Source organism: Dendrobates tinctorius, unplaced genomic scaffold, assembly GCF_039654945.1.
Source record: "Dendrobates tinctorius isolate UK_male_01 unplaced genomic scaffold, ASM3965494v1 ptg000208l, whole genome shotgun sequence".
NCBI classification, from domain to species: domain Eukaryota; kingdom Metazoa; phylum Chordata; class Amphibia; order Anura; family Dendrobatidae; genus Dendrobates; species Dendrobates tinctorius.
The window spans coordinates 2,088,530-2,114,814 of NW_027361875.1; the positions used below are offsets into that span (position 1 = coordinate 2,088,530).

At 41.7% G+C, this 26,285-nt stretch overlaps 1 protein-coding gene across 4 annotated transcripts in view; it reads left to right on the forward strand.

Annotated features, from left to right (window-relative positions):
• SMOC1 (SPARC related modular calcium binding 1) overlaps positions 1–26,285 on the forward strand; it is a 351,884-nt gene that overhangs the window by 219,202 nt on the left and 106,397 nt on the right. For 2 of the 4 annotated variants that reach the window (XM_073554158.1, XM_073554159.1), the window contains exons 6-8: positions 3,634–3,720; positions 9,964–10,020; positions 14,532–14,612. In XM_073554158.1, the coding sequence (XP_073410259.1) occupies positions 3,634–3,720; positions 9,964–10,020; positions 14,532–14,612 (225 nt within the window). Of the gene's footprint in view, positions 1–3,633; positions 3,721–9,930; positions 10,021–14,531; positions 14,613–26,285 lie in introns of all 4 variants that reach the window. The other 2 variants (XM_073554160.1, XM_073554161.1) reach the window with 2 other exon arrangements.

Consider the following 26,285-nt stretch of genomic DNA (forward strand, 5'->3'; position numbering starts at 1 on the left):
CTCAGTGAATTTGTTACAATTGTAAACTCCTCACATATATTTTTCCAAAGCTGTGCCTCAAGAATTTATAGAAATTTCATTGAATCCATTCTTCCCTCTACTCGTGAAATGTTCCCAGTGCCATAGGCTGCAACACAACCCCAAAAGCATGATTGATCCACCCCCATGCTTAATGGTTGTCAAGATGTTCTTTTCCTGAAATTCTGTGCCCTTTTTTCTCCACACATATAGTACGTTTGATCATTGTGGCCAAAGAGTTCTATTTTAACCTCATCGGTCCACAGGACTTGTTTCCAAACTACTGCATTAGGCTTGTTTAGATGTTCTTTTGCATACTTATGACTCTTAATTTTATGGTGAGGATGCAGGAGAGGTTTTCTTCTGATGACCATCTCATGAAGGCCATAATTGTGCAGGTGTCTCTGAACAGTAGAACAATGTACCACAACTCCAGAGTCTGCTACATCTTTTGCAGCCAAGCAGGGGTTCTGATTTGCCTCTCTAGCAATCCTATGAGCAGCTCTCACTGAAATTTTGTTTGGTCTTCCAGACCTGATCCTGACCGCCACTGTTCCTGTTAACTGCCATTTCTTAATTACATTTTGAACTGAGGAAAGTGCAACTTGAAAATGCTTTGCTATCTTCTTATATCATTCTCCTGCTTTGTGGGTCTCCAACATTCTCACTTTCAGAGTGATAGGCACTTGCTTAGAAGAACCTATGGCTGCTGTTTTTTGGCACAAGGTTAGAGGATGCTGAGTTTTATAAAGCTGGAAAATTTGCATCACCTGGTCTTTCTTATCGATAATAGTGAACAAGCCATAATCGTAACAGGCTAATTAAGGTCTGATATCTTGGTCTGTTATCAGAGCACACAGATCTCCAAGGGTACCAAAACATTTGCATTGGACAATTTTCTTTTTTGTTATTTTTAAAATGTAAAAGTTGAAAATATATTTTTGCCTAAAATACAAAGAAAAATGTATTATCTTTAACTTTAGGCCTTTTAGAGATCACTTAATCTTCAACTTACTTAAAGGGGTTGTCCGGTCAAAATCGATAAAGTGTGCAGTCTCTGTTTGACTCCAGACTTAAGAATTCCCCCAGTGCATGCACTGTGCACTGCAAGAATTCGCCAGTTTCAGACCGGGGAATGGAAGATATGCATGAGTTATACATATTCTTGACTTGTGGGTATGACCTCGTTCTCCATACTCTAGTATGGAGTGAGTCCACGCGCTCTAGTCGGCCGCAGCCACTGGTCTTCCGTGTAACTGGTTGGGGTGCAGCCTTGGCTTAATACAGGTGTAAGGAACAAGGAGGTATGTATAACTCCAATATACTGTGACGCTAGTCACTTCTCACAGCCAAGCTATGATTCGGAGTGATCAAGGAGTCAAAGGTCAGAAGCCAGGAGGGTACGTCATAAACAGAAGGAAGAGACAAAAGCGTAGTCCGGTAACATTCCAAGGTCAGAATACCGGGAAGTTAACAGATCAGAACTGAAGGAGTTAAACAGGCGAATGGTCAAAACGAAGTCCAAAGTCAAGCAACAGATCAAGCAAACAGAACTCAAGGCACAAGGAGCACAGAGCACAAACCTCACAAGACGAATGTACGTCAGACAGTGGTCTGGAGAATATACTCAGTTAAGTAGGCATTGCTATTACCGGGGATAGTGAACACCTGAGACAGTTGATGCCTCCCAGTCACAGATTGGCTAGTCAAGCTGTCAATCAACACACTGACAGCTCAGCATGCCCCTGTACCAGATTGGATGGCCATGCTGTCAGTAACTGCATCCCAGACACCCTGAGGGGTGGAACAGGGACATATACCCTCCTTTCCCAGGTCTGAAGATTGGGGAGATTCATAAGTCTGCAGTAGCACGGAGTGTATGTATGTGTAATATATGTAATATACAGTGCCTTGCGAAAGTATTCGGCCTCCTGGAACTTTTCAACCTTTTCCCACATATCATGCTTCAAACATAAAGATACCAAATGTAAATTTTTGGTGAAGAATCAACAACAAGTGGAACACAATGTGAAGTTGAACGAAATTATTATTTACCGTATTTTTCGGACCATAAGATGCACTTTTTTCCCAAAAAATTTGAGGGAAAAAAGGGAGGTGCATCTTATGGTCCAGATGCACTTACCAGAAGACACCATCCGAGGCTGATGGGCGGTGATTTGGCAGATGATCGTGATACTGTTGTGGAGAAGTTTAAAGCTGGATTTGGATACAAAATAATTTCAAAAACTTTAAACATCCCAAGGAGCACTATGCAAGCAATCATATGGAAATGGAAGAAGTATCATACCACTGCAAATCTACCAAAACCTGGCCATCCCTCTAAACTTTCATCTCAAACAAGGAGAAGACTGATCAGAGATGCAGCCAAGAGGCCCATGATCGCTCTGGATGAACTGCAGAGATCTACAGCTGAGGTGGGACAGACTGTCCATAGGACAACAATAAGTCGTACACTGCACAAATCTGGCCTTTATGGAAGAGTGGCAAGAAGAAAGCCATTTCTCAAAGATATCCATGAAAAGTGCTGTTTAAAGTTTGCAACAAGCCACCTTGGAGACACACCAAACATGTGGAAGAAGGTGCTCTGGTCAGATGAAACCAAAATCGAACTTTTTGGCAACAATGACAAACAATATGTTTGTCGTAGAGGCAACACAGCTCATCACCCTGAACACACCATCCCCACTGTCAAACATGGTGGTAGCAACATCATGGTTTGGGGCTGCTTTTCTTCAGCAGGGACAGGGAAGATGGTTAAAATTGATGGGAAGATGGATGGAGCCAAATACAGGACCATTCTTGAAGAACACCTGTTGGAGTCTGCAAAAGACGTGAGACTGGGACGGAGATTTGTCTTCCAACAAGACAATGATCCCAAACATAAAGCAAAATCTACAATGGAATGGTCCACAAATAAACATATCCAGGTGTTAGAATGGCTAAGTCAAAGTCCAGACCTGAATCCAATCAAGAATCAGTGGAAAGAGCTGAAGACTGCTGTTCACAAACGATCTCCATCAAACCTCACTGAGCTCGAGCTGTTTGCCAAGGAAGAATGGGCAGGAATCAGTCTCTCGATGTGCAAAACTGATAGAGACATACCCTAAGCGACTTGCAGCTGTAATCACAGCAAAAGGTGGTGCAACAAAGTATTAAGTTAAAGGGGCCGAATAATATTGCACGCTCCACTTTTCAGTTTTTGACTTTCCACAAAAATTTAAAATGACCAATAAATTTAGTTCAACTTCACAATTGTGTCCCACTTGTTGTTGATTCTTTACCAAAAATTTACATTTGGTATCTTTATATTTGAAGCATGATATGTGGGAAAAGGTTGAAAAGTTCCAGGGGGCCGAATACTTTCGCAAGGCACTGTATATATATATATATATATATATATATATATATATATAGAATATATATTGCCATTTTGTAGACTTATTTATTATTGATTTATTTACATAAATATTTAACTTCAGCATAAACATGGATATGATCAATATTCTTGATCATCTATTAAGAAATGTTGTAAATGACTTCTTATTGCAGCAAGTGGGTTCTTATAAAAGCTGAAATAACCATTTGTATACTCAGGAATAATGAACAACTTTTGCTCCAGGAGTCATACTATGAATTGTGTGTGCACAGAGACTCTTGATGTGATGCAATTGAAGGACTTGGGTGAGAAAGTTCTTTTGTTTCCTATCAGAATACACATTGTACACTCCATACAATTAACTCTTGTATAGTGAACTCCTGAGTCCTCTTTTTCTCACTCTGTTTGACTTCCGAAAGATTGTGCATTTGTGTTTCTCTTCTAAAGTTCCATGCAAGAATAGTTAGAGCCAATGAATATTGTCCTTATGGTTCCATTTGCCCGAGCCACATCGTGAATTTGTCAATCAAGAATCAAAAAGGCAAACATAAGAGGCTTTCAATAGTGCTATTAGGGGCCTAGAGGGCTTCCCGCTGTCTCCCTCGCCTGGCTTTTAATCAGAAGAGGGGGAAAAAGAAGAATTGCTGTCACAATTACACACAGTCAGTGCACTGCACTCACAATCCTTAGAATTGGTCTCTTTTCTCCCCAACATGCACCTGCACTGTGTTAAAAAAAAAAAAAGCAAAAAAAGGAAATACACTTTTGAGTGCTACAAAACTTTGAGAATTCTTCCCTGTGCCATCCTTATTGAATGCTAATTTCACATCTGTAGTGCTGGCGACCTTTGATGTCTCGAAAAGCCGTGCAACAACAAAGCAGTTGAAAAAAACATAATGAAATCGTGATTTTCTTTTTTCCTCGGTTTTATATTTTACTTGCAGAAGAGCCCGGCACAGTCCGGGCATAGTAACTAACTACGGTTAGTTATAACAAATATAATGATTATATCTATAAAGCTGAGTGTAGAGCCCCGCCCATAGCCACATTCACTATAATATCCCACATCATCCCGTCAGCCAGAGCCACTGGACTACTATCTCTAATATCCCACATCATCCCGTCAGCCAGAGCCACCGGACTACTACCCCCTAATATCCCACATCATCCTGTCAGAGCCACCGGACTCCTACCTCTAATATCCCACATCATCCTGTCAAAGCCACTGGACTACTACCCCTAATATCCCACATCATCCCGTCAGCCAGTGCCACCAGGCAACTACCACTAATATCCCACATCATCTCATCACAGACGCCGGACTACTCCCCCTAATATCCCACTTCATCCCGTCAGCCTGGGGTCAGAACCAGACTGGTGAGTGGAACAGTCCTAACTTCTATACCGGGGATCCCTTTAAGAGAGTCCTGGGGTCAGAACCAGAGCGCTGAGTAGATTTGTCCTGACTTCCATACCAATGATCCCTTTAATAGAAGCCTGTGGTGAGAATCAGAGCGCTGATTTACCCTAACTTCCATACCGGAGATCCCTTTAAGAGAGGCCTGGGGTCAGTACCAAAGCGCAGAGTGGATCTGACCTCACTTCCATACCGGGGATCCCTTTAAGAGAGACTGGGATCAAAACCAGAGCACTGAGTGGATTTGCCGTGACTTGTATACCAATGATCCCTTTAATAGAACCCTGGGGTCAGAATCAGAGCGTTGAGGGATTTGCCCTAATTTCCATACAGGAGATCCCTTTAAGAGAACCTGGGGTCAGAACCAAAGCATTGGATGGATTTGCCCTGATTTCCATACTGGAGATCCCTTTAAGAAAGGCCTGGGGTCAGTACCAAAGTGCAGAGTGGATTTTCCATAATTTCTAAACCAATGATCCCTTTAAGAGGATCCACAGCGGATTTGGCCCTGCGGATCCGCAGCAGTTTTCCATGTGGTGTAAAGTACCATGTAAACCAAGTCTCCTCTCAGTCTTCTCTTTTGCAAACTAAACATTCCCAAATCCTGCAACCTTTCCTCATAAGACAGGGTTTGCAGACCGGTCACCATTCTGGTCGCTCTTTTCTGAACTTGCTCCAGTTTGTTGATGTCTTTTTTAAAATGGGGTGCCCAAAACTGGACACAATATTCCAGATGAGGTCTGACCAAAGAGGAGTAGAGGGAAATAATGACTTCACGTGATCTAGACTGTATGCTTCTGTTAATACATCCTAGAATTGCATTTGCCGTTTTTGCTGCTGCATCACACTGTTGACTCATATTCAGTCTGTGATCTATTAGTATACCCAAGTCTTTTTCACATGTGCTGTTGCTTAGCCCTATTCCTCCCATTCTGTATATGCTTTTTTCATTTTTATTGCCCAGATGTAGTACTTTGCATTTTTCCCTGTTAAAAACCATTCTGTTAGTTGCTGCCCACTTCTCCAGTTTATTTATATCTTTTTGAATCCTCTCTCTCTCTTCTCTAGTATATTAGTATATGCTGAAATGTGGACTGGTGTCTGGACAACACAATTAGCACACTGGAAGATCGATTTGACACAGGATCCTATCTGAACTAGCTGACTGCTAGGTGGTTTATTATTTAGCTACTTGCAGCAGCAGCCTCACTACGCTGTTAGTCACAAAATGGCACCAAAGCCACAGATCCGCTTTTTATATGGAGAGCAACATGTTACTTCGGCAGCCAATGACACAAGCCCTTGTGTCTGGACATTGTGGATGGTTTCTGTGCCCTGATTGGCTGCCGGAATCTCCACACACCTATATATATATACACACATATATATATATATATATATATAAATTAGTGTATGTATGTGTGTGGGTGTGTGTATGTATCAGCCATGCCCACCCCACATAGCAACCAATCACTAAGCATCTTTCATTTCACCAGAGCTGTTTAAATGTAGCTGAGCTGTGATTAGTTGCTATGAGCAACAGTTTTCCTTGTAGACAGTTGGGGTAACTGAGGCCTATAATTTTTATCATTTGGATGGTGTTATCGCCCTTCTGTAAAGCTGAAAATAACACAATTTATTACCCTGTCGACTCAGACCACCCTCTGACACAGACTGCAGGGGAAGCCCAGTATCACACAGGATAGGATAAGCTACACGGCTCAGCAGATAACATCACACAGGATAGTATTAGATACATGGCTCAGCCGTCAGTATCACACAGGATAGGATTAGGTACACAGCTCAGCAGACAGTATCACACAGGATAGGATTAGATACACAGCTCAGCAGACAGTGTCACACAGGATAGGATTAGATACACAGCTCAGCAGACAGTGTCACACAGGATAGGATTAGATACACAGCTCAGGAGACAGTATCATACAGGATAGGATTAGGCACACAGCTCAGCAGACAGTATCACAAAGGATAGGATTACATACACAGCTCAGCAGTCAGTATCACACAGGATAGGATTACATACACAGCTCAGCCACGGGATATGCCAAAATCTGTAGTTTTAAATATTTGATGAGAAATGTTTTTATGTGCAATATAGTCATTATAATTTGTAATAACTAACCACAGTTAGTTACTATGTCCGGGCAACGCCGGGGTAATCAGCTAGTTAAGTTAATAAAAAAACAGTCCGCCGATCCTCTGACTTCTCCCCACCCTCTCCCCTCATCAAACACGTCCCCCCCACTCATCATACAGCACCACCATCCTAGCCAAAGTCCTAACAAAAGCATTAGTAGAAACTCGATCATTTACTAAATTTTGCTGATTTTGAGGAAAATGTTCGGGAATCCAAGTCTGTATGTGCAATGTTCGTGCTGACTTTGAGATTGGCGAAAGTTTTCCGAACAAGTTCGCTCATCTCTATTGATAAAAATAGATTCGTGATTAAAAAGAGTTCTGCAGTACAATCTGATCTTTAATAGGAAATAGCTTTGCAAAGGTAACATATATGAGGCTCTATACAACCCCATAAACATTAGACAGAAATGAGCAGACGTGGGGGGAAAAACCCCATCTCAAACAACATTCGTCAACTTGATTTTTTTTTTCTGGCTGATGAAGCAGCCAGTGCTTATCATAGCTACAAAAAAATGCAATATACCCAACTGGTGAGTTGAACAATAACAATTGTTGGTCAGGTTGGGTATCGGTCAAAGTGGACAATCATTTGTTTCACCAAATCAGCCAACAATTTTGTTCTGGTCAACATCGGCTCTATCAGATGTTTATCTTGTGTGGGTCGTCTTAAAAATACGATACCGTTTTTATTTTTAACTAGTATGGTCTGCTTTAATCTAACAGATTTAACAAAAGGTCAACAGAAGAAGAAAACCACTGATAGCAGGCATTTTAAGATGCTTGGGGGATGTTATTTTCCAAACCAACAAATTATTAACTTTCAGAGATTCTGGAATTCAAAGGACAACTTGATTAAATTATTTTTTGCATTAAACCATGTGAGAGCTCAGATGTGTTATATTCTGAGAGTCCATGGAAATCATACACTGCAGTATGTGTATATGTGTTTGCCAGTAAGGAGGACAGAATGGTGCACCAGATTTCATCATTAATGTTTGATGTTCGTTTGTCAATCTGAGTCATTGCACCCATCACATAAGTTTTAAATATTAAAACTACGCAATTGAAATCTTCAGGGCCTAGAAACTTGAGCGTATATAAGTCCCATCAGTGTCTTAATCTGGTTTTTGTAATTCAAATGCCAACTTCAGGTACAGCAATTTGGCTCAGCCTCAAAGTCTAGTATTTTTAGTAGTATGGATGTAATTTATTATATTGGTATATATGTTTAATCAAATCATCATTATAAGAAAGGTTTAGATCTTTCTGTCCAACTTTCTTTAATCATTCAAAATATTGGAAAAGCAGATGCTGAAGAGCAATATCCATCTTTCAGCTTCCCTGGGGAGAACAAGTGATTTTCTGTGATATAGCTGATATAGTATACTTTGCTTCCAAAATCTGCCGCTTGATTCTTCCAAATATCCTCTGGCCAAGTTAGACACCGGGTCAGAATTTTTTCTTGGGCATTGTGGTTTGAATAAAGTGGAATACATCTGAGCTACAAAAAGACCATGACGTTAGAGAATATGTTGTCTGATGGGATAGAGGTTGCATGATATTCTAACATAGTAGCTAAGCACTTGGTTTTCCAATGAGGTCTTCTCTAAATGTGGGTGAGAGGATGTGAGCAGGCACCAGCTAAAGTAGGTTTCTAGGAAGATGCAGCCTTTGTGATTACTCAGACTGCAGTCTGGTATCAATGGTCCACGCCAGCTGCTGTAATATGGGCCACTATGTCACATTGACATAGGTCTACCTTCAACCTTAAAAAATCTAAGTCCATTGAGGTCAACTCATGGTCTAACATGTTGATCCATGACGTCACTGCCTCGTAACGCCAGTGCCTGGCACCCCAACATCAGCTGTTGGCCTCTGATTGACTGGCGGCATCTATTGCAGCATAGGGAGCCAGAGGTTCATCCGGTTGGCTACCAATTAATATGGATAATGTATTTATTTATTTTACACACTTTAAAACGCTGTGGAATTAATGGCATTATATAAGACATTATCGGCATGTCTTTGTAGTGTGGGAGAAAACCTGGCAAACTCGGTGGAAACCCACACAAACTCCTTTCAGATGTTTTCCTTGATGGAATATGAACCTAGAACCCCAGTGATGCATGGCTACAGTGCTAATCACTGAACCATCGTGCTGCCCAAATTGACAAGCATCGAATGAGAGGTGAAGGTGAGGAAAAAAGACATTGACAAACAGCAGTCAGCAAAATTAGGAATACAATTCAGCAACTACATAGATTGTGGCCATAACTGACTGTCAACAGTGCGGCCTCTGAAAAATCAGACTTTGTGGTCAGGCATCAGGTAAAGTGGTTGGAAGTCCAGGTAAGCAAAGTGAGGATTAAAATCAGGGGGAATGAGTAAAAACTGGTCAGGGGTGCAAAAAACAAGTAAAAATCACTAGACTAAGGAACGTAAAACAGGTCCAAAAACACAAGAGACTAAATTTCATCACAGTGGCTAATGGACTTTAGGCACAAATTTATCTCACACTGGAGAGTGAATTATTATGACCTTGAGTACTATTGGAGGCATGAGAATATCTCAATATGCCCTTTTCAGACTGAGTTAGTTGGCTGGCCATGCATGTTAAGGATCAGCAGACTGACTGTCTTCTCAGATAATATTGCTCTGCATGAATCAAAGCACAGCAGCCCCATGGATTAAAAATTACCATTAGAGCATGGTCAGATACGTGTAGTACAACTTGCTAATCATTATCTCATAAATCAAGACATTTAACGCATTATGTTTGTGGAGAAAGAATCTTTTGTCCTATAGCCTTTTCATACATAGATTTAACATTTTGTTGTTTGTGTGTTTTTTCTATGTGTTAACGTGGCTGAGCCACGTGCAAAACCCAAACCATTCAACAATTCTGCAGAGTAGATAGCATTTACCTCAATAATGGTAGTTTCTTTTCGCTTCTTTCTAACCCTAAATTCAGATGATGGATCCAAACCTACGCCTACCATGGAGACAAAGCCAATATTTGAAGGAGATGGTAAGAGAACATTTTTTTGTTTCAAATTAATATTGCGCTTATAATAATGTTTTAAAGGGAATCTGTCAGCAGCTTCTTGCCACCTAATTGGAGAGCATCAGAATATACAGACAAAGAAACTGACTCCAGCAATGTGTAAATTACTGGGCTGCTTGATGAAGTTTTGATAAGTTTTATCAGGAGGAGATTATCATTAGAGGACTAGAAAACCTGCTGTCATGTAGTTCAACCACGCTCCATCCACTGATTGGCAGCTTTCTGCCTATGCAGAACACAGAAAGCTGCCAATCAGTGATGTGGGCGGGGATATATACCGTGGCTAGCAAAAGTATTCACCCTCTTTGCTTTTTACCTATCTTGTTACATTACAACCTGTTTAAATATGTTTGGAATCCGATTTGTGTGCGACACATCAGCACTAAATAGTCCAACTTGGTGAAACGATGTGAGAAAAATATAAGCATAAATATAAATTATTATTTATTATTATAGCGCTATTATTTATTATATTATTTAATGGCGCTTTCTTTGTGAAAAGGGGTATACATAATAAAAAAAGTACAATAATCTTAAACAATACAAGTCACTGACTGGTACAGAAGGCGAGAGAACCCTGCCCACAAGGGCTCACGGGCTACAATTATGGGATCAAATAACTAAAAATTGGTATGTGCACCTATATTCACCCCTTTTGCTATGAAGCCCCTAAACCTTTCTGGTGTAAGCATTTACCTTCATAAGTCACATACTTAGTGAAAGGGAAGTCCACCTGTGTATAATCTAAATGTCACATGGCCTGACAATATATACACACCATTTCTGAAAGGCCACAAAGGCTGCAACACCATTAAGCAACAGGCACCACTAACCAAACAACATCGTGAAGACCAAAGAGATCTCCAAACAAGTCAGGAGCAAAGTTGTTGAGAAGTATAAGCCATGGTTGGGTTATAAAATAAAATCCCAATCTCTGATGATCCCCAGATCATTGTCAAATCCATTATCATCAAATGGTAAGGACATGGTACCACAACAAACCTGTCAACAGACCTGTTTGATGCCTCCCACCAAAAGTCTCAGGCTGGGGCGAGGAGTACATTAATCAAAGAGGCAGCACAGAGACCAAAGGTAACCCTGAAGGAGCTTCAGTGTTCCCAAGCTGAGACTTGGGTATCTGTCCATACGACCACAATAAGCCATACACTCCATAGAGGTGGCCTTTATTGAAGAGTGAGCAGAAAAAAACCCTTTATTTGCACACAAAAAAATTAAGGCTCGGTTTGAGTCAAGAAAAACCATGAGGGAATCCACAAATGTATGGAGGAAGGTGCTGTGAACAGATGAGATCAAAATTGAATTTTTTTTTGGCCACAAAGGAAAACTCTATGCCTAGCTGCAAACCAACACAGCTCATCATCCCAAGAAGACCATCCCCACAGTTAAACGTGGTGGTGGAAGTATCATGCTGGGGAGATGTTTTTCAACAGCAGGGGCAGGGAAAATGGTCTGAGTCAAAGAAAGATGGATGATGCGAAATACAGAGATATTATTGAGCAGAACCTGTTTCAATTTGTCAGTGATTTGAGACTGGGATGGATGTTCACCTTCCAACCACTCAAGTGGTTGAAGGAGAAACATGTAATTGTTTTGAAGCGGCTTAATCAGAGCCCAGATCTTTATTATATTAAGAATCTGTTGTCAGACTTGAAGATTTTTGTTCACCAGAGGAAACCATCTAAGTTTAAGGAGCTGCAGCAGTTTTGCCTTGAGGAATGGGCAAAAATCCCAGTGGCAAAATGAAGAAAGCTCACAGAAACTTATCCAAAGCGACTTGCAGCTGTAATTGCTGCAAAAAAAGATGCTACAAAGTACTAACTTTAGGGGGTGAATAGTTATGCACAAAATTATGTTGTCCTATTTGTTGTTTGCTTCACAATAAAAAAGAAAACCAATGGTTCACAGTTGTGTAGGCACATTCTTTACATGAACTGATGCAAACCCTAAAAAAAAGTCAAATTCCATGTTTTGAGCCAATGAAGAGCTCAACATTCAGAGAACTGGTAGATCGACAGCAGAGAAAACAATTATTATATCCAAACTGCAGTAAGCAGCCTAGAAAGTGATACATCGCTGGAATTGGCATCTCTGCACTTACTGTACATCATGCTGTTTTCAGATGTTGTAGCAGAAATCTGTTGATAGATTTCCTTTCATTTAAAAGCAAATTGCATTAATCTTTCTATACACGATGTTAGGCAGTCTGTGACATTTAATTCCGAATGACCTCCAGTGTCCTTTTTCATTTCAGTAGGAGCTATGTAATCCTCCATGAGTTGGTTTTTTAAGGACGCAAAATCTGAAATGAAATTGTTCAAAGTCTTCAAAGCATGCAACAAATCAAATTAACTTCACAAATCTTCACATCCACGCTCATTATACACATAGTCCAGGTAAAATCTACATAAAGTCCAAGCCTTGTAGCTTTCAAACTTTCTCCTTCCATGGAACTGTGATGAACACCTGTTTCTTGTTTCAATTTCTTCACCATTTGATGGTTTCCAAAAGTGACAATGACCTACAGGTCAGCAATTTCCTGTTCTCAGCACATGGGCAGGTTCATTTTTGGACTCAGGAAATCACCTTCCTCCTGGTCAGGTTATATTTGGTCACATACAATGCAGGCCATATGTAATGGAATAAAATGCAGGCCATCAAAGCAATGCTGTACACAATGCTGTCTCTAGCCTTAGAGAAACACTAGTTTCTCAATTTGTTCACTGTTTAAAGAGCAGATATAATCTACATAAAAAAGAGCTCCTCGTACATGGTAGGTTTTCTTTTAAAGGGTTTTTTTATTTGTTGAGATATGTTAAAGGTGTATAGTTGTTGGGGGTCCAACTGCTGGGACCTCTACAATTACATGTCCTGGCCACATGCCATACCTTGTTTTCTTCAGAAATCCACTCTAAAGTTCTACTTTGTTGCAAATATTTTTCTACTGTTGACTTAAAATCCATGTCACTGGGAAAAAGTTACATGTCACTTATTGACCCATAATAGACACGATAAATGTAGCTCCACCTTTACAAAGCCAAGTGCATGAGGAAAGCTACACTGCTGATGGAGGTTTCATTAGCTATCTACTTCAAATATCTACCGTCAGACCCCCTCTGTAGAGCATGTTGTGTTGTAGATGCTGGCCCATTTTATTATTTAGGGTTGAGACCATGTATGACCTTGAATCAACATCACCATCGGAATATACATATTGTCCTGTTGGTCTGGTGAAATTGGTTAACTGCGGTGATTGAGCTTCTTACCTAGCACAACTTCCAAGATAGAGGTACTTCGACATCCACTTCTGCCATTGCCTGTCTTAAACTTAAAAAATTGAATCGACTTGTTTTTAGTAATTTGAACTTTTGCACATCGCATCGACAGTTGTGCAACAGTAGAAATGCAATGACTTGCTCAAAGCTTGATGACTAGTGTCGAAAAGCTTCCACAAAATTAAAGACTGTTGCTACATGTATTTAATTACACGTGAAAATAACATATTGAGTGTGGCGACACGAGGGTCAGTGAGTGCTCTTGTCTGCTGACCTGGCTGTCTTTTTAGAAAGACCACATGGATCAGGGCTCATCCCACTGAACAGAATACTACTTAGACAACACAGGGAGAGAGTAACGTAATGGGATGATACTTTATTGGATCACCAACATTCAATAACATATCGTACAGTCCCAGCAAGTACATAAGATGATGCAAATGACAGTCTCTGCTGGCTCACTGGGAATTAGAACATCTGCGATGTCAGGGCTTCCAGGACCAACTACCCCAACCAGTAGTACCCCGGTTTTGTCGGGCACCCACAGAGAGGAGGTAGCGGCAAGATTAGAAAATATGACCGAGTCCATTTGACATATGTGTCCAGGTGATTGTCCTAACCTGGGTTGTCCAAGTGTCCCAATGGGTTCAGTGATGAGCAATGGATCAAATCTGTATTCCTCTGGTTGTAGCCATGGTGCCTGGCTGCTGTTTTGTAAAGTCTCTGTCTATAAGGAGAGAGGTCCCTTTTTATACCCACAGCTGTCCTTCAGAGCATTATCCACAGGTTTAGGGGGAGATAGGAGGAGGTCATCTCTCATTGTTCGAGTGTTCAATTAACCTGCATAATTTTTCCTTCAATGTTTGCAGAACATTAAGCTGCATGGACTGATACAATAAGTAGTAAGCAGGCATTCACCAAATTATCAAAGATCGATTGTTCAATTAACCTGTGGCTTTGTCCCTCAAGGATAGCACAACAATAAGCTGTAGGAGCTGATACAATAGGTAGTCAGTCACCCTTTAGCAAAACAACAAACATCAATTCAATCTATAACAAAAGTTTTAGCTCATATGAACAATAGATCATGTCCCTGGGCCCACTGAATAATACATCTGGCATAATTAAGAATAAACGTGTTGTCGTCACATTTAGTATTTTTTTGCTCCTTATATTTTGTAGACATCACGGCACCAACACTATGGATCAAGCACCTTGTTATCAAAGATGCAAAACTAAATGGCTCTAGCATGAGGCAATCAGGTATGATGCATTATTGTCACCCATCTCAATGATTTTTTTATTGTTTCTAGCATATTTATTATAAATTTCTTGTTGTATGTTAATGTGTGTAAGGCTGGGTTCACATCTACTGTAGGTGGGAAGCTCCATTAGAAATCTCTGTGACAGATCTCACCAAAGAGGCTGAGAAAATATAACTTCGTATGCAGAACTATTTTTCCAGTAACAAGACCGATAGCATTTTAGTCTATGGGGTATGTCGGGTGCTGTTGAAGATTGTGATGTAATAGAACCAGCTTTGTCTTTCATGAAGTAAACTATGTGATCTCAGTCTAACAAATATAAATCTTTTGATGTCAGGAATTAAAATGATTAATATCAATAGTGGTTGTAACTGAACAGTCCATAGACACCAGCACATAAATCTATACATAAATCAATATAGTGATGGTTGGTTGGATATATAGATGGTTTGATGAACAGATTTTTTTTAAAGATTTTACTCTACAGTAGGAGACCACATGGGACATTTGTGGATTTTCAATCTCACTTAGAGAGGGGGAACTTTTAAACTCTTCGTTCGGATTAGCAGTTTTATTGCAATACAGAGAAGAGGTGCTGGTACAGCAACGCATTGTATTTGAAACAACCATGGCAGATGTGTCAGATCTGGAACATCAACGTCTTGGCTGCTATCAATGAGGTTATTAATGGTTGTCTGAGGAATGTTCTGCTATGCGTGGCCAGTTTTCGGCAAAGTGAGACCCTAAGCAAAAGTTTAAAATGAGGCCCCAAATGCTAACATATTGCACATCACACAAAAGTATTCCTGTTGTATTTACATGCTCTGAATTCAGGCCACTAAACGAGTGTGATCGACAATATTGAAGTCGTTCGACGCTTGTTTCCTGGCCGCTTTACACCAACTGAGAAAGAATGATGGGAACAGTACAATTACTATTAGATCAATCTGTCCCCATACAGTATCATGTTATCAGCAACACATCTATAGTTTACATCGGCGATGTGCTGCTGAGAACAATGATTTCTGTTCTGGCATAAACAATCCAATCACTCGATGAATATGCAGCATTTTGCTTGTTTATTATAATACACCCCATAGTCCTCCATAAATTGTAATGTGCACCGCAGTCCTCCATACTGTAAAATGCACACCCCATAGTCATTCATATAATATAATGTGCCCCATAGTCCTCAATATAGTATAATACACTCCCCATAGTCCTCCATATAGAATGATACACGCCCTATAGTCCTCCTTATATAATACACTCCCTATAGTTCTCCATATATTAACCCCTTAATGACAGCCAATGTGTCTTTTTACGGACCTGACATATAAGTGAATATCATCCTCATGCAGATGACAATCCAGCAGCTGTCAACTGTACACTATAGCTGACAACTTGCTATATCACAAACGATCAGTGTTGACACCGTCCATATCTGTTTAACCCCTTAGTTGCTGCTGTCAAAAGTGACTACATCAAATAAATGGTTAACAGAGTGCGGGGGCTTCCACTTCTAATTGACACACCGAGATCTTGATTGTGTGGTCCTGATGTTTGCCATAGCAGTTCTTGGCCAAATAGCTGCATTAAGGTACTGTCTTACTAAGCGATATCGCTAGCAATATCGCTATAACTTGTGACGTTATAGCGATATTGCTAGGGATATCGCTGTGTGTGATACTTACTTACGACCCGCTCCCCTGCTGGTAATCGCTGATCGCGCGAGAACGTCCTGGACTGTTTCTCGTCGTCAGCTTCCTGAGGCGCTTCCTGTGGAGCGACGAGCGTGGAGCCGGGCGGGAGGAAGCAGGATCGCCTAGTGTGACAGGTAAGTAGCGACCCCCGTCCCCAGCGATGTCGCTGGTGAGATCTGCCTGTGTGGCAGCTCACTAGCGACCACTTAGCGATGTACCAGCGATCCTGACTGCGTCATATCGCTGGTCGGGATCGCTGGTACATCGCTAAGTGTGACAGTACCTTTAGAGTCTCCTGGCTATAGCGGTCAGTTCAGAAGTTAGCGACATTTAGGTGGAAAAAAAACACTTTTTCATTCCTGCTATACCACTTTGCATTAATTCCCGAAAATCACCTGAAGGGTTAATAAACTACCTGACAGCAGTTTTCAATATATCAAGGGGTGCTGTTTTTAAAATGGTATCACGTTTGGGGTTTTCCAATATATACGACCCCCAACAGTCACCTCAAACCTGGATAGCTCCCTCAAAAAACAAAAATTTTGTAAATTTCCTAGAAAAAGTGAAAAATTACTGCTACATTTTTAAACCTCCTAAAAGACTAGCAAAATAAATTAATGTTTTAAAAATGGTGCTGATGTAAAGCACACATGTGGGTAATGTTATTTATTAATGTTTTTGAGTGGTATGAACATCTGGATTATAGGGATAATCATTCAGATTTTAAAAATTGCCTTGTTTTACATTTTTGACAAATTTCTGATATGTTTTATGAATAAACACAAAACATATCAACCTAAATTTACCATTATCATAAATTATAATGTGCCACAAAAAAAATCTCAAAATCAATGGGATTTGTTGAAGCATTCCAGAGTTATCACCATATAAAGTGACATTGGTCAGAATTAAAAAAAATTGGCCCCGTCACTAAGGGGTTAAAATATACTCCTCAGTCCTCCATATAGATTTATACACTTTCCATAGTCCTCCATATAGTATAACACACTCCTCAGTCCTCCATATAGTATAATACACTCCTCATAGCCCTCCATATATTAAAATACACTCAGTCCTCCATATAGTATAATACACTACTCAGTCCTCCATATAGTATAATACACTCTTCATAGTCCTCCATATATTAAACTACACTGCGCAGTCCTCTATATAGTATAATACACTCCTCCTAGTGCTCCATTTAGTATAATGCACCGCCATAGTCATCCATGTAGTACAATTCACTTCCTATAGTCTAATGCACCCCATAGTTCTTTATATAGTATAATGTGTTCCTCATAGTCCTCAATGTAGTGTAATGCAGCCCACATATAGTATAATGCAGCCACCCCACAGAATATAATGTAGCCCCCTCAGAGTATAATGCAGCCCGCCATACAATATAATGTAACCCCCATAGAATATAATGCATCCCCCCTCATATAGTATAATGCAGTCCTTCCATAGAATATATTGTAGCCCCCTCATAGTGTATAATGCAGCCCCCAGAGAATATAATGCAGCCCCTCCATAGAATATCATGCAGCCCCCTTATATAGTATAATGTAGCCCCTCCATAGAATAAAATGTAGCAAGCTCAGAGTATAATGAAGCCCCCCATACAATATAATCTTGCCCCTCCATAAAATATAATGTGGCCCCCTTATATAGTATAATATAGCCCCTCCATAGAATACAATGTAGCCCTCCTCATATAGTATAATGCAGCCCCCATAGATTATAATATAGCCCCCACAGAGTACAATCAAGCCCCCCATACAATATAATATAGCCCCCATCAAAGAGTATGATGCAATTCTCCCTCATAGAATATAATACAGCCCCCATAGAATATAATGTAGCCCCCCATAGAATATATTGCAGACCCCCATAGAATACAATGTAGCCCCCTCATATAGTATAATGTAGCCCCCTCATAGAGTATGATACAATCATCCCTCATAGGATATAATACAGCCCCCTATAGAATATAATGTAGCCCCACCATAGAATATAATACAGCCCACCTCCCCATAGAATATAATGTAGCCCCACATATAATTTAGTACAGCACACCTCCTCATAAAATATAATGTAGCCCCCCATAGAATATAATACAGCCCACCCCCATAGAATATAATACAGCCCACCTCCCCATAGAATATAGTGTACCCCCATAGAATATAATACAGACCCCTATAGAATATAATGTAGCCCCCCCGGGAATGGCCCCACAGTCCAGTACTTACACAATCCTCACCTCTCCTCGTGCCCCGCACTGCTCCAGGCTCTGCTTCAGTCTCAACGGCGGCACACAGTGGGTGTGCAATGAAGTGATGTCATCATGCACCCGTAGTGTCAGAAGCAGAGGGGAATGATGGGAGAGGGAGCGTCATCTGATGCTTTCTCCTCCAACATTGCTTTGAGCGCGGGGGGAGTTGGCGCTGGCGGCAGGTGGGCCCCCTGACTCAGGGGGAGCATGGCCTCTATGCAGCTGCCTGTGTAGGTACATGTGCCGACTGGGGGGTAGCCCCTTTTTCACCGTGAACAGACTGGAGACAGAGACCGGTATACGTTCAACAGATCCTCTTTATTGGCCATCCTCCCGACGACCACAGCAGCACGACAGCTTCCGTACACACAGGCCCGGGTACCTTTCACCTTCTTCTCTTTCCTAAATTGACGTCTCTCGCAGTTCTATTGCTGTGGCTGCCCTAGGCCTACCACCACAGCGCTTCGCCTGTCCGAGTCCGTCCGTCTGGTACTCCCGGGCTTCCTCTGTCCTGCGGCTCTCCTGTCAGGGCCACCCCCCTGACTGTTTCTCCTTCCAGTCCCTCCCGGAGTTCTTCCTCTCTCAGTCTCTTCCTCCTTCAGTCTCCTCTGCTGAACTCCTCCTCCTGGACTGGCTTCCTTCTGGAACTCTCTCTGCCTGTCTATTCCCCTCCCTGGGAATTCCCCTCTCGAGTCCCTGTAACTCTGCCCACCATGACTATGCGGTTCCCTAGCCTTAAGCTGCTGTTAAGCCCTTTTCTCACTGCTCTCTGCCTCCATCTTGTGGCCGAGCCTTGGTACTGCACCATCTCCTTTTCCTGCTGTTCTTGGTCTCCCCCTTGTGGTCAAGACCCAGTACTTCACCATCTTTCACTGTCTCTAGCTGTCTCCCCATATGTCTATACAAATTCACATCACGTATATCTGCTGCATATCTTACATTCACTTTCCTGCTTCAAACAGGTCCATAGGTCAGTCCACTTCCCTACACCTGTTCTGCCTGCCTCTAATGCCGGCCCTGCTGCTATGCTAAATGCACTTTGGCAAATGATCAAGATCTGCGGGCAGCTCCCTTTGCAACTGCCAACCAATGATGTTCCAGATGTGGGTGATGGGAGACAAGTCCAGGAACACTGCAGGCCATGGTAGCACACTTAGGTCATGCAGGCTGCTCACAGTACAACGAGCAGCATGTGGCCTGGCATTGTCATGTTGAAAAACGGTTCTTGGGACACTTTGGAGAAATAGCAAATACCATTGGTTCCACAACCAAAGTAACTCTGAGTTAGTGTACCTTTAACAAAGACTAGAAGAGTCCAGCTACCATACATTATGCCACTCCACACCATATTTCTGGAAGTAGAACTGGTAAGATGTTCCCTCATGAAAGGCTCTTCATGATGTTGTCCAGATGCTTTTCAGAACAATATCTGCATCCAAGACAAATGTGGAATGCATCACTGAACAGCATAGACTTAAATTCCAGCCTCCATTGCTGTCTTGCTCTGCACCATGATAGCCTTTGTAAGCAGTGGTATGAAGTCATTGGAACACCTGTAATTGGACCTCTGGCTTGTTGCCAATGTCATGTTAACGCCTTCTAACTGCTTGTGTAGACAGTGTGTGATGCCTACATTTCAGTTTCACATTAGTCAGAGGCAGGCAGTGCTTGGGAAATAGGCAGCAAAGCACGAGAGCTGTAAGTATATTGTATCATTTCAATTTTGCGTTTTCGATTTTCGCTCCTCTTCTTCACAGAGCTATAACTTTTTTTATTTTTCCCTCAATATTGCCGTGTGAGGGCTTGTTTTTTTCGGGCCAAGTTGTACTTTTGAACAACACCATTGGTTTTACCATGTCGTGTACTAGAAATCGGGGAAAAAAAATCCAAGTCCGGTGAAATTGCAAAAAAGTGCAATCCCACACTTGTTTTTTGATTGGCTTTTTTGCAAGGTTCACTAAATGCTAAAACTGACCTGCCATTATGATTCTCCAGGTCATTAGGAGTTCATAGACATCAAACATGCCTTGGTTCTTTTTTATCTAAATTATGAAAAAAATTCCAAACTTTGTTAAAAAAAAAAAATATTGAGCCATTTTCCGATACCCATAGCGTCTCCATTCATCATGATCTTTGGCTGGGTCAGGGCTTATCTTTTGGATGCTGAGCTGACGTGTTTATTGGTACCACTTTTGTGCAGATATGATCTTTTGATCGCTCGTTATTGCATTTTAATGCAATGTCGCAGCGACCAAAAAAACGTAATTCTGGCGTTTTTACTTTTTTCTTGCTACGCCATTTAGCGATCAGGTTAATCCATTTTTTTAATGACAGTTCGAGTGATTCTGAATGCCGCAATACCAAATGTGAGTATGTTTGGCATGCTTCAATAGTCTCCATGGGAGACTAGAAGCAGTCACTACCTGATCGGCTCTGCTACAACACAGTATAGGTGATAACATCTCTATGTAGTATAACTTATGCCATCCTCCTTCTTGGACCATGTGGTTGACGCTTCTCTACATCATCCACAGAAGTCTCCTTGGCATTGTGCGCCTGGGCAGGCGTACTTCTCTGCCTTGTGGCGAGTATAATAAGTTATTTTTCTTCTCTTACAGGTCAAATTGGGGACTTACTCATACAGCTTATACAGGTCATGTTGGGGGCTTATACAGCATTCTATAATGATAAATATATCAGCCCTGAAAGATGGTGGTCTTACCTCATATCGGCAAAAGCTGGTGACAGGTTTGCTTTAATTTTTACCCACCATGACTGAGTTTGAGTCCAGTTGCCATACCTGGATTTGCACCCCCTGTAGGCTATTCAGATCTCGTTACGCGATTGCAAGTATGCAATTTGCTTAGTTGCAGTCTTGTGCTGATTACTCTTTCAGCCTGTTCTCTCAATATGTGTCTTCACTGAACAGGCAAATGAAGCTGAATCCTAATGGTGTGTACATTACACACCATTAGGATTCTGCAAACTATAGTGCTTATCAAAATTTTTCCCAATGGGTGGACAACCTCTTTTAACTGAAGAAGCAGCTAACCCCAGCTCTGACTACAATGGCTGGGTTTTGTTCAGTCAGCCCCTTACTAAAGAGTGCAATAAGAACCTTTTTTCTAAGATTCATCATTTCACAAATCTTAGCTACAAGAATGGAGAAAGTGCAGTAAGTTTAGCTTCAGCTTACAAAGACTGACAGCTACTAAGCCATAAATAATATTCCCTTAGAAAGCAGCTAATCTACTTCATGAAAAGGTGCGAAGTATACAAGATGGTGGGGGAGGCATCCCCACCACCACGCACACAAAAAAACTACATGTAGCCATTGGCGCTAAAACTGTATGTGGTTGTAAAAATAAACTAGATGTGTATTGCCTGAAGGAAGTACAGATAGTGCTTTGAAATGGTGCCCGGGCTGCCCCTTTAAGAGAGACTTGCCTGCTGCCCCTGCAATACTTTCAAGTCAGGATCCGTTTTAACTGTGGGTGCCTCTCAGGAGCCACGTTGGCCTGTGGGGCCCCTCAGGGTCTGATTTGGTGGGTGGGGCCCCTCAGGATCCGATTCTGTGGCCTGGGCCCCTCAGGGCTTGAAATGGTGGACGGGATCCCTCAGGGTCAGATTTTGTGGCCGGGGCCTCTTGGTCCGATTTTGTGGGTTGGGCCCCTCAAGGTCCGATTTTGTGGCCGGGCCCCTCAAGGTCCGATTTGGAGGCGGGGCCCCTCTGGGTCTGATTTCGTGGGCAGGGCCACTCTGGGTCCGATTTGATGGGTGGGGCCCCTCAGGGTCTGGTTTGGTGGGCGGGGCCCCACAGAGTCTGATTTGGTGGGTGGGGTCCCTCAGGGTCTGATTTTGTGGGCGGGGCCCCTCAGGGTCCGATTTTGTGGGCGGGGCCACTCTGGGTCTGATTTGGTGGGCGGGGCCCCTCAGGGTCCGATTTGGTGGGCGGGGCCCCTCAGGGTCCGATTTGGTGGGCGGGGCCCCTCAGGGTCTGATTTGGTGGGCGGGGCCCCTCAGGGTCCGATTTGGAGGCCAGGGTGGCTCAGCCTCTGATTTGTAGGCCAGGGTCGATCAGCCTCCGATTTGAAGACCGGGGTGGCTCAGCCTCCGATTTGGAGTCTGGGGTCACTCAGCTTTCGATTTGGCGCGCCGGCCATTTAAGACTCATTTCGGTGCGCCGGCCCTTTAAGAATCACTTTGGCGCGTCGGCCCTTTAAGAGCTAGTTTTGCCCACTGGGCTTCTAAATCCACTTTGGCGCACATTCTCTCTCAGGGGCATGCGTCATGTGATGAAGCTAGATTTGCATTTGTGCTGTGGGTTTCGCTTTAAGAGCTGATATTATCTGCCAGAAACTCTGTCCTGGAGAGGTCATGTGACGTTCGTAGGCGTTGGCATAGTAACTGGGTCTGCCTGCGCATATCAATGAGCTTAACTGCCATTTCAATCGCCTCAGGGCATGTTTTGACTGTGGCAGCATTTTCCCTTTGAAATGCATTGAGACAATACATTCCAATGACGGGAAAAAAAATTTTCGAACGCAAATTGTGCAAAAACTACAAATCCGATTGACATGAAAAATACTTAGCATACTACTCATGGACGCTGCCTTCGAAACGACACCTCAACGGAGTCTGTGCGTGTAGCGGTTCGGGCCACATTAATTGCGGAAATCAACTGAATAATAAGAAGAATAAGTTAGCAGTGTTCGGATTAGGCCTGTTCCACACATCAGTTTTTTTGTGTCAGTTAGAATCCGCCAAAATGGCGGAAAGCGGATCCGTTGTTAACTGATGTGAACGGATGCCACCGGATCGTTTTTTTGACGGATCCGCCGAATGAAGAATTTTAAAGGAACCTCCGCTCGGGGAGGAGAGAGAGAGAGAGAATTTTTTCTGTCCACTAGAAATGATTTCAGGGTTAAATTTCCACCTGACTTCATTCCTCTGGGCATGTGCACAATAAAAATGCGGATCCTGCAGCACAAAAAACGTTGCATGGTCCGTCCAGGCATCTCGGCGAACGCAAAAAAATTGACGGATCCGCAAAAAAATGGATCCAACGGATGGCCATCCGTCAAGATCCGCCGGTAATGCAAATCAATGGGGGAAAAAACGGATCTGCCAAAAAAAAATAGCGGATCCGTTTTTTTGCAAAAACGGCAGATTTTGACTGATGGTCACAAACGGAAGTGTGAAACAGACCTTACAAGATAGTGGTTTTTTCAAACCACTATAATGACTTAAGTAGTGTCCCTGAACCCACCAGAGACACTAAGGAGATTAATTCAAGGAAATGAAGTAGAAACTGTACATAGGATCCTTATACTTCATACTTTTTCCAGAACTATTTAGCATGTTACAAATCCAATCAGGGCTCTGGCCCAATTAATCAGGAATAGTACAAAGATCTCAGGAATTAAAACCTTGCATAGAGATTTTAAAATAGCGTTTTATGCAGATGATATAATTCTTACCCTTACCGATCCAAGCAACTCTATCACTGCCTTACAAACTCTAATCCAGACTTTTTCCAAGGTCTCTTATTTTAAAATAAACGACTCTAAATCCAAGATACTTGGCTTTAACCTGGGAATAGACCAAGGAAAAATTGAGGGCCTCTCGCCTTGGGGTTGGGCTACTGATGGGCTGACATACCTAGGCCTAAAATTTGTCAAAAATATAAACTCTCTTATAAAATTAAACTTAGAGATTCTTACCAAAAAGCTTTTTAATGAATTTCGTATATCTAGAGATGATGGACTCTCTTGGTGGGGAAGAATCATGATGGTTAAATCATACATCTTCCCAAAAATCCTATATCTACTTCGCTCTCTTCGTTTAAAAGTTCTCACTTCTTCTCTTACAAATCTCCAAGCCTCATTGAATTCCTTTATATGGAATAACAAAAGACCCAGAATAGCAAAAAACATTCTCTACAATCATAAATCTTGTGGTGGAGCTGGTTCCCCAAATATCACGGCTTATTACACTGCAAATTTTTTCAAAGCGCATACTGGTGGCCACATGATAAGCCACCAGCTTGGCATGAACTAGAATTGTCTTTTAACAATTATAAACCACTTCACCTACTAATTCTGAACCAACTCCTTCATAAAAAATTAATTGAAAACTCTCATCCAATTTTTCAAGCTATTTCTGAAGCTTGGAAAAAAATTTCTGTTCCAAAAAGAGGCTCTAATAAAGAAGTCACATTAAAAAATTTGACCTTATCAGTTATTTTTCAAGCATCCAATCAGACTATTGACCCCGTTTGGTCTGCACTTGGTCTCAAAAGACTCAAAGATTTATACGATGGTGCTCTTTGTACACCTTATAACAAACTCAAGAACAGATTTCAATCTACTACTCCTGCTTTCTTACAATATGTCATCCTTAAAGACAAACTCCATGAGTTCCTTGCTATTTCACCAAGAATTTCTGAACCAGCAGTTAATCTTATTTATAATATAGACCATAATATTTTCTGGAGTTTTGAGTATACTTACAAGTGGTGTAATAATAGCTATGCAGTGGTCAAGACTCAAAATATTATCAAATGGGAAAACGAATTACATACAATAATTGACCCTCCTGACCTTGAACAGGCATGCTCCCTCTCATACGCCTCTACCATTTCCTTATCACTACAAGAGACCCACTTCAAACTTTTAACGAGATGGTATTATACCCCCGTTAGACTTCATAGAATCAACCCTGACAATTCTCCGCTCTGTTGGAGGGGTTGTGGAAGGCCAGCAAATATTTTGCATATATTTTGGCAATGTCCCAAAATTGTTCCCTTTTGGAGAAAGGTTTCAAATCTTATCGATTTTATCTTAGGAACGCGACTTATTTTGTCTCCTCGTCTGGCCCTTCTAGACGCTGACAAAATTGACCCTACTAACAGGCTGTTGATTATGCACATTTTCCTAGTTTCCAAACACAATATCGCTTTCCTTTGGAAAAGTCCAAAACCTCCACAAATTAACGATATTATAGACAAAATTAGCCTTCATCATTCCTTTGAACTGAAATTTGCACATATGCATGATCAATTTGCCAAACATGCTAGGAAATGGTCTAGATGGCTGGAGCTGTTCTTTTAAGGTCTTCAACCAGAGTGCGCCTGCCTAGGCCCCTTTGGGGTTAGGTCTTTGGCTTGGAACAAATTTAATATGCTTAAATACTTACCTTTGTAATAGTTCATTGTATAATATGCTTCTGCATTAACATGTTACATTTTATGTATTCTTTACATTTGGACATTGTTGTCCTTCCTCGTTTCCTTCTTTTCCTTTTCATCTTTCCTCCCTCCCCTACACCTTCTTCCCCATTTATTAAAACTCCAATAAAACGTTTGGAAAACAAATCCAATCAGGGGACCATAATAACAGAAATATGTTTATTAGGTGATGGACGTTATCTTTCATATGGCAGTATTTTTACTGCATTTGGAGCACTTCCTACATGGAATGCGTTTATCAACTACCCAACACTGCTAGGCCCCGTGCGGAAGGTAGCCGAGAGAGAGGCACCAAGTGCACCGTTTTAGAAAAATGGTCGGTGACGACCAAAATAACTGTGCTGCCACTGGACTTGGGTAGACCCACTGCAAAGTCCATTCCAACCATCTCCCAGGCAGGGGCGTAACTACCGGGGTAGCAGCCGAAGCGGTTGCTTTGGGGCCCGG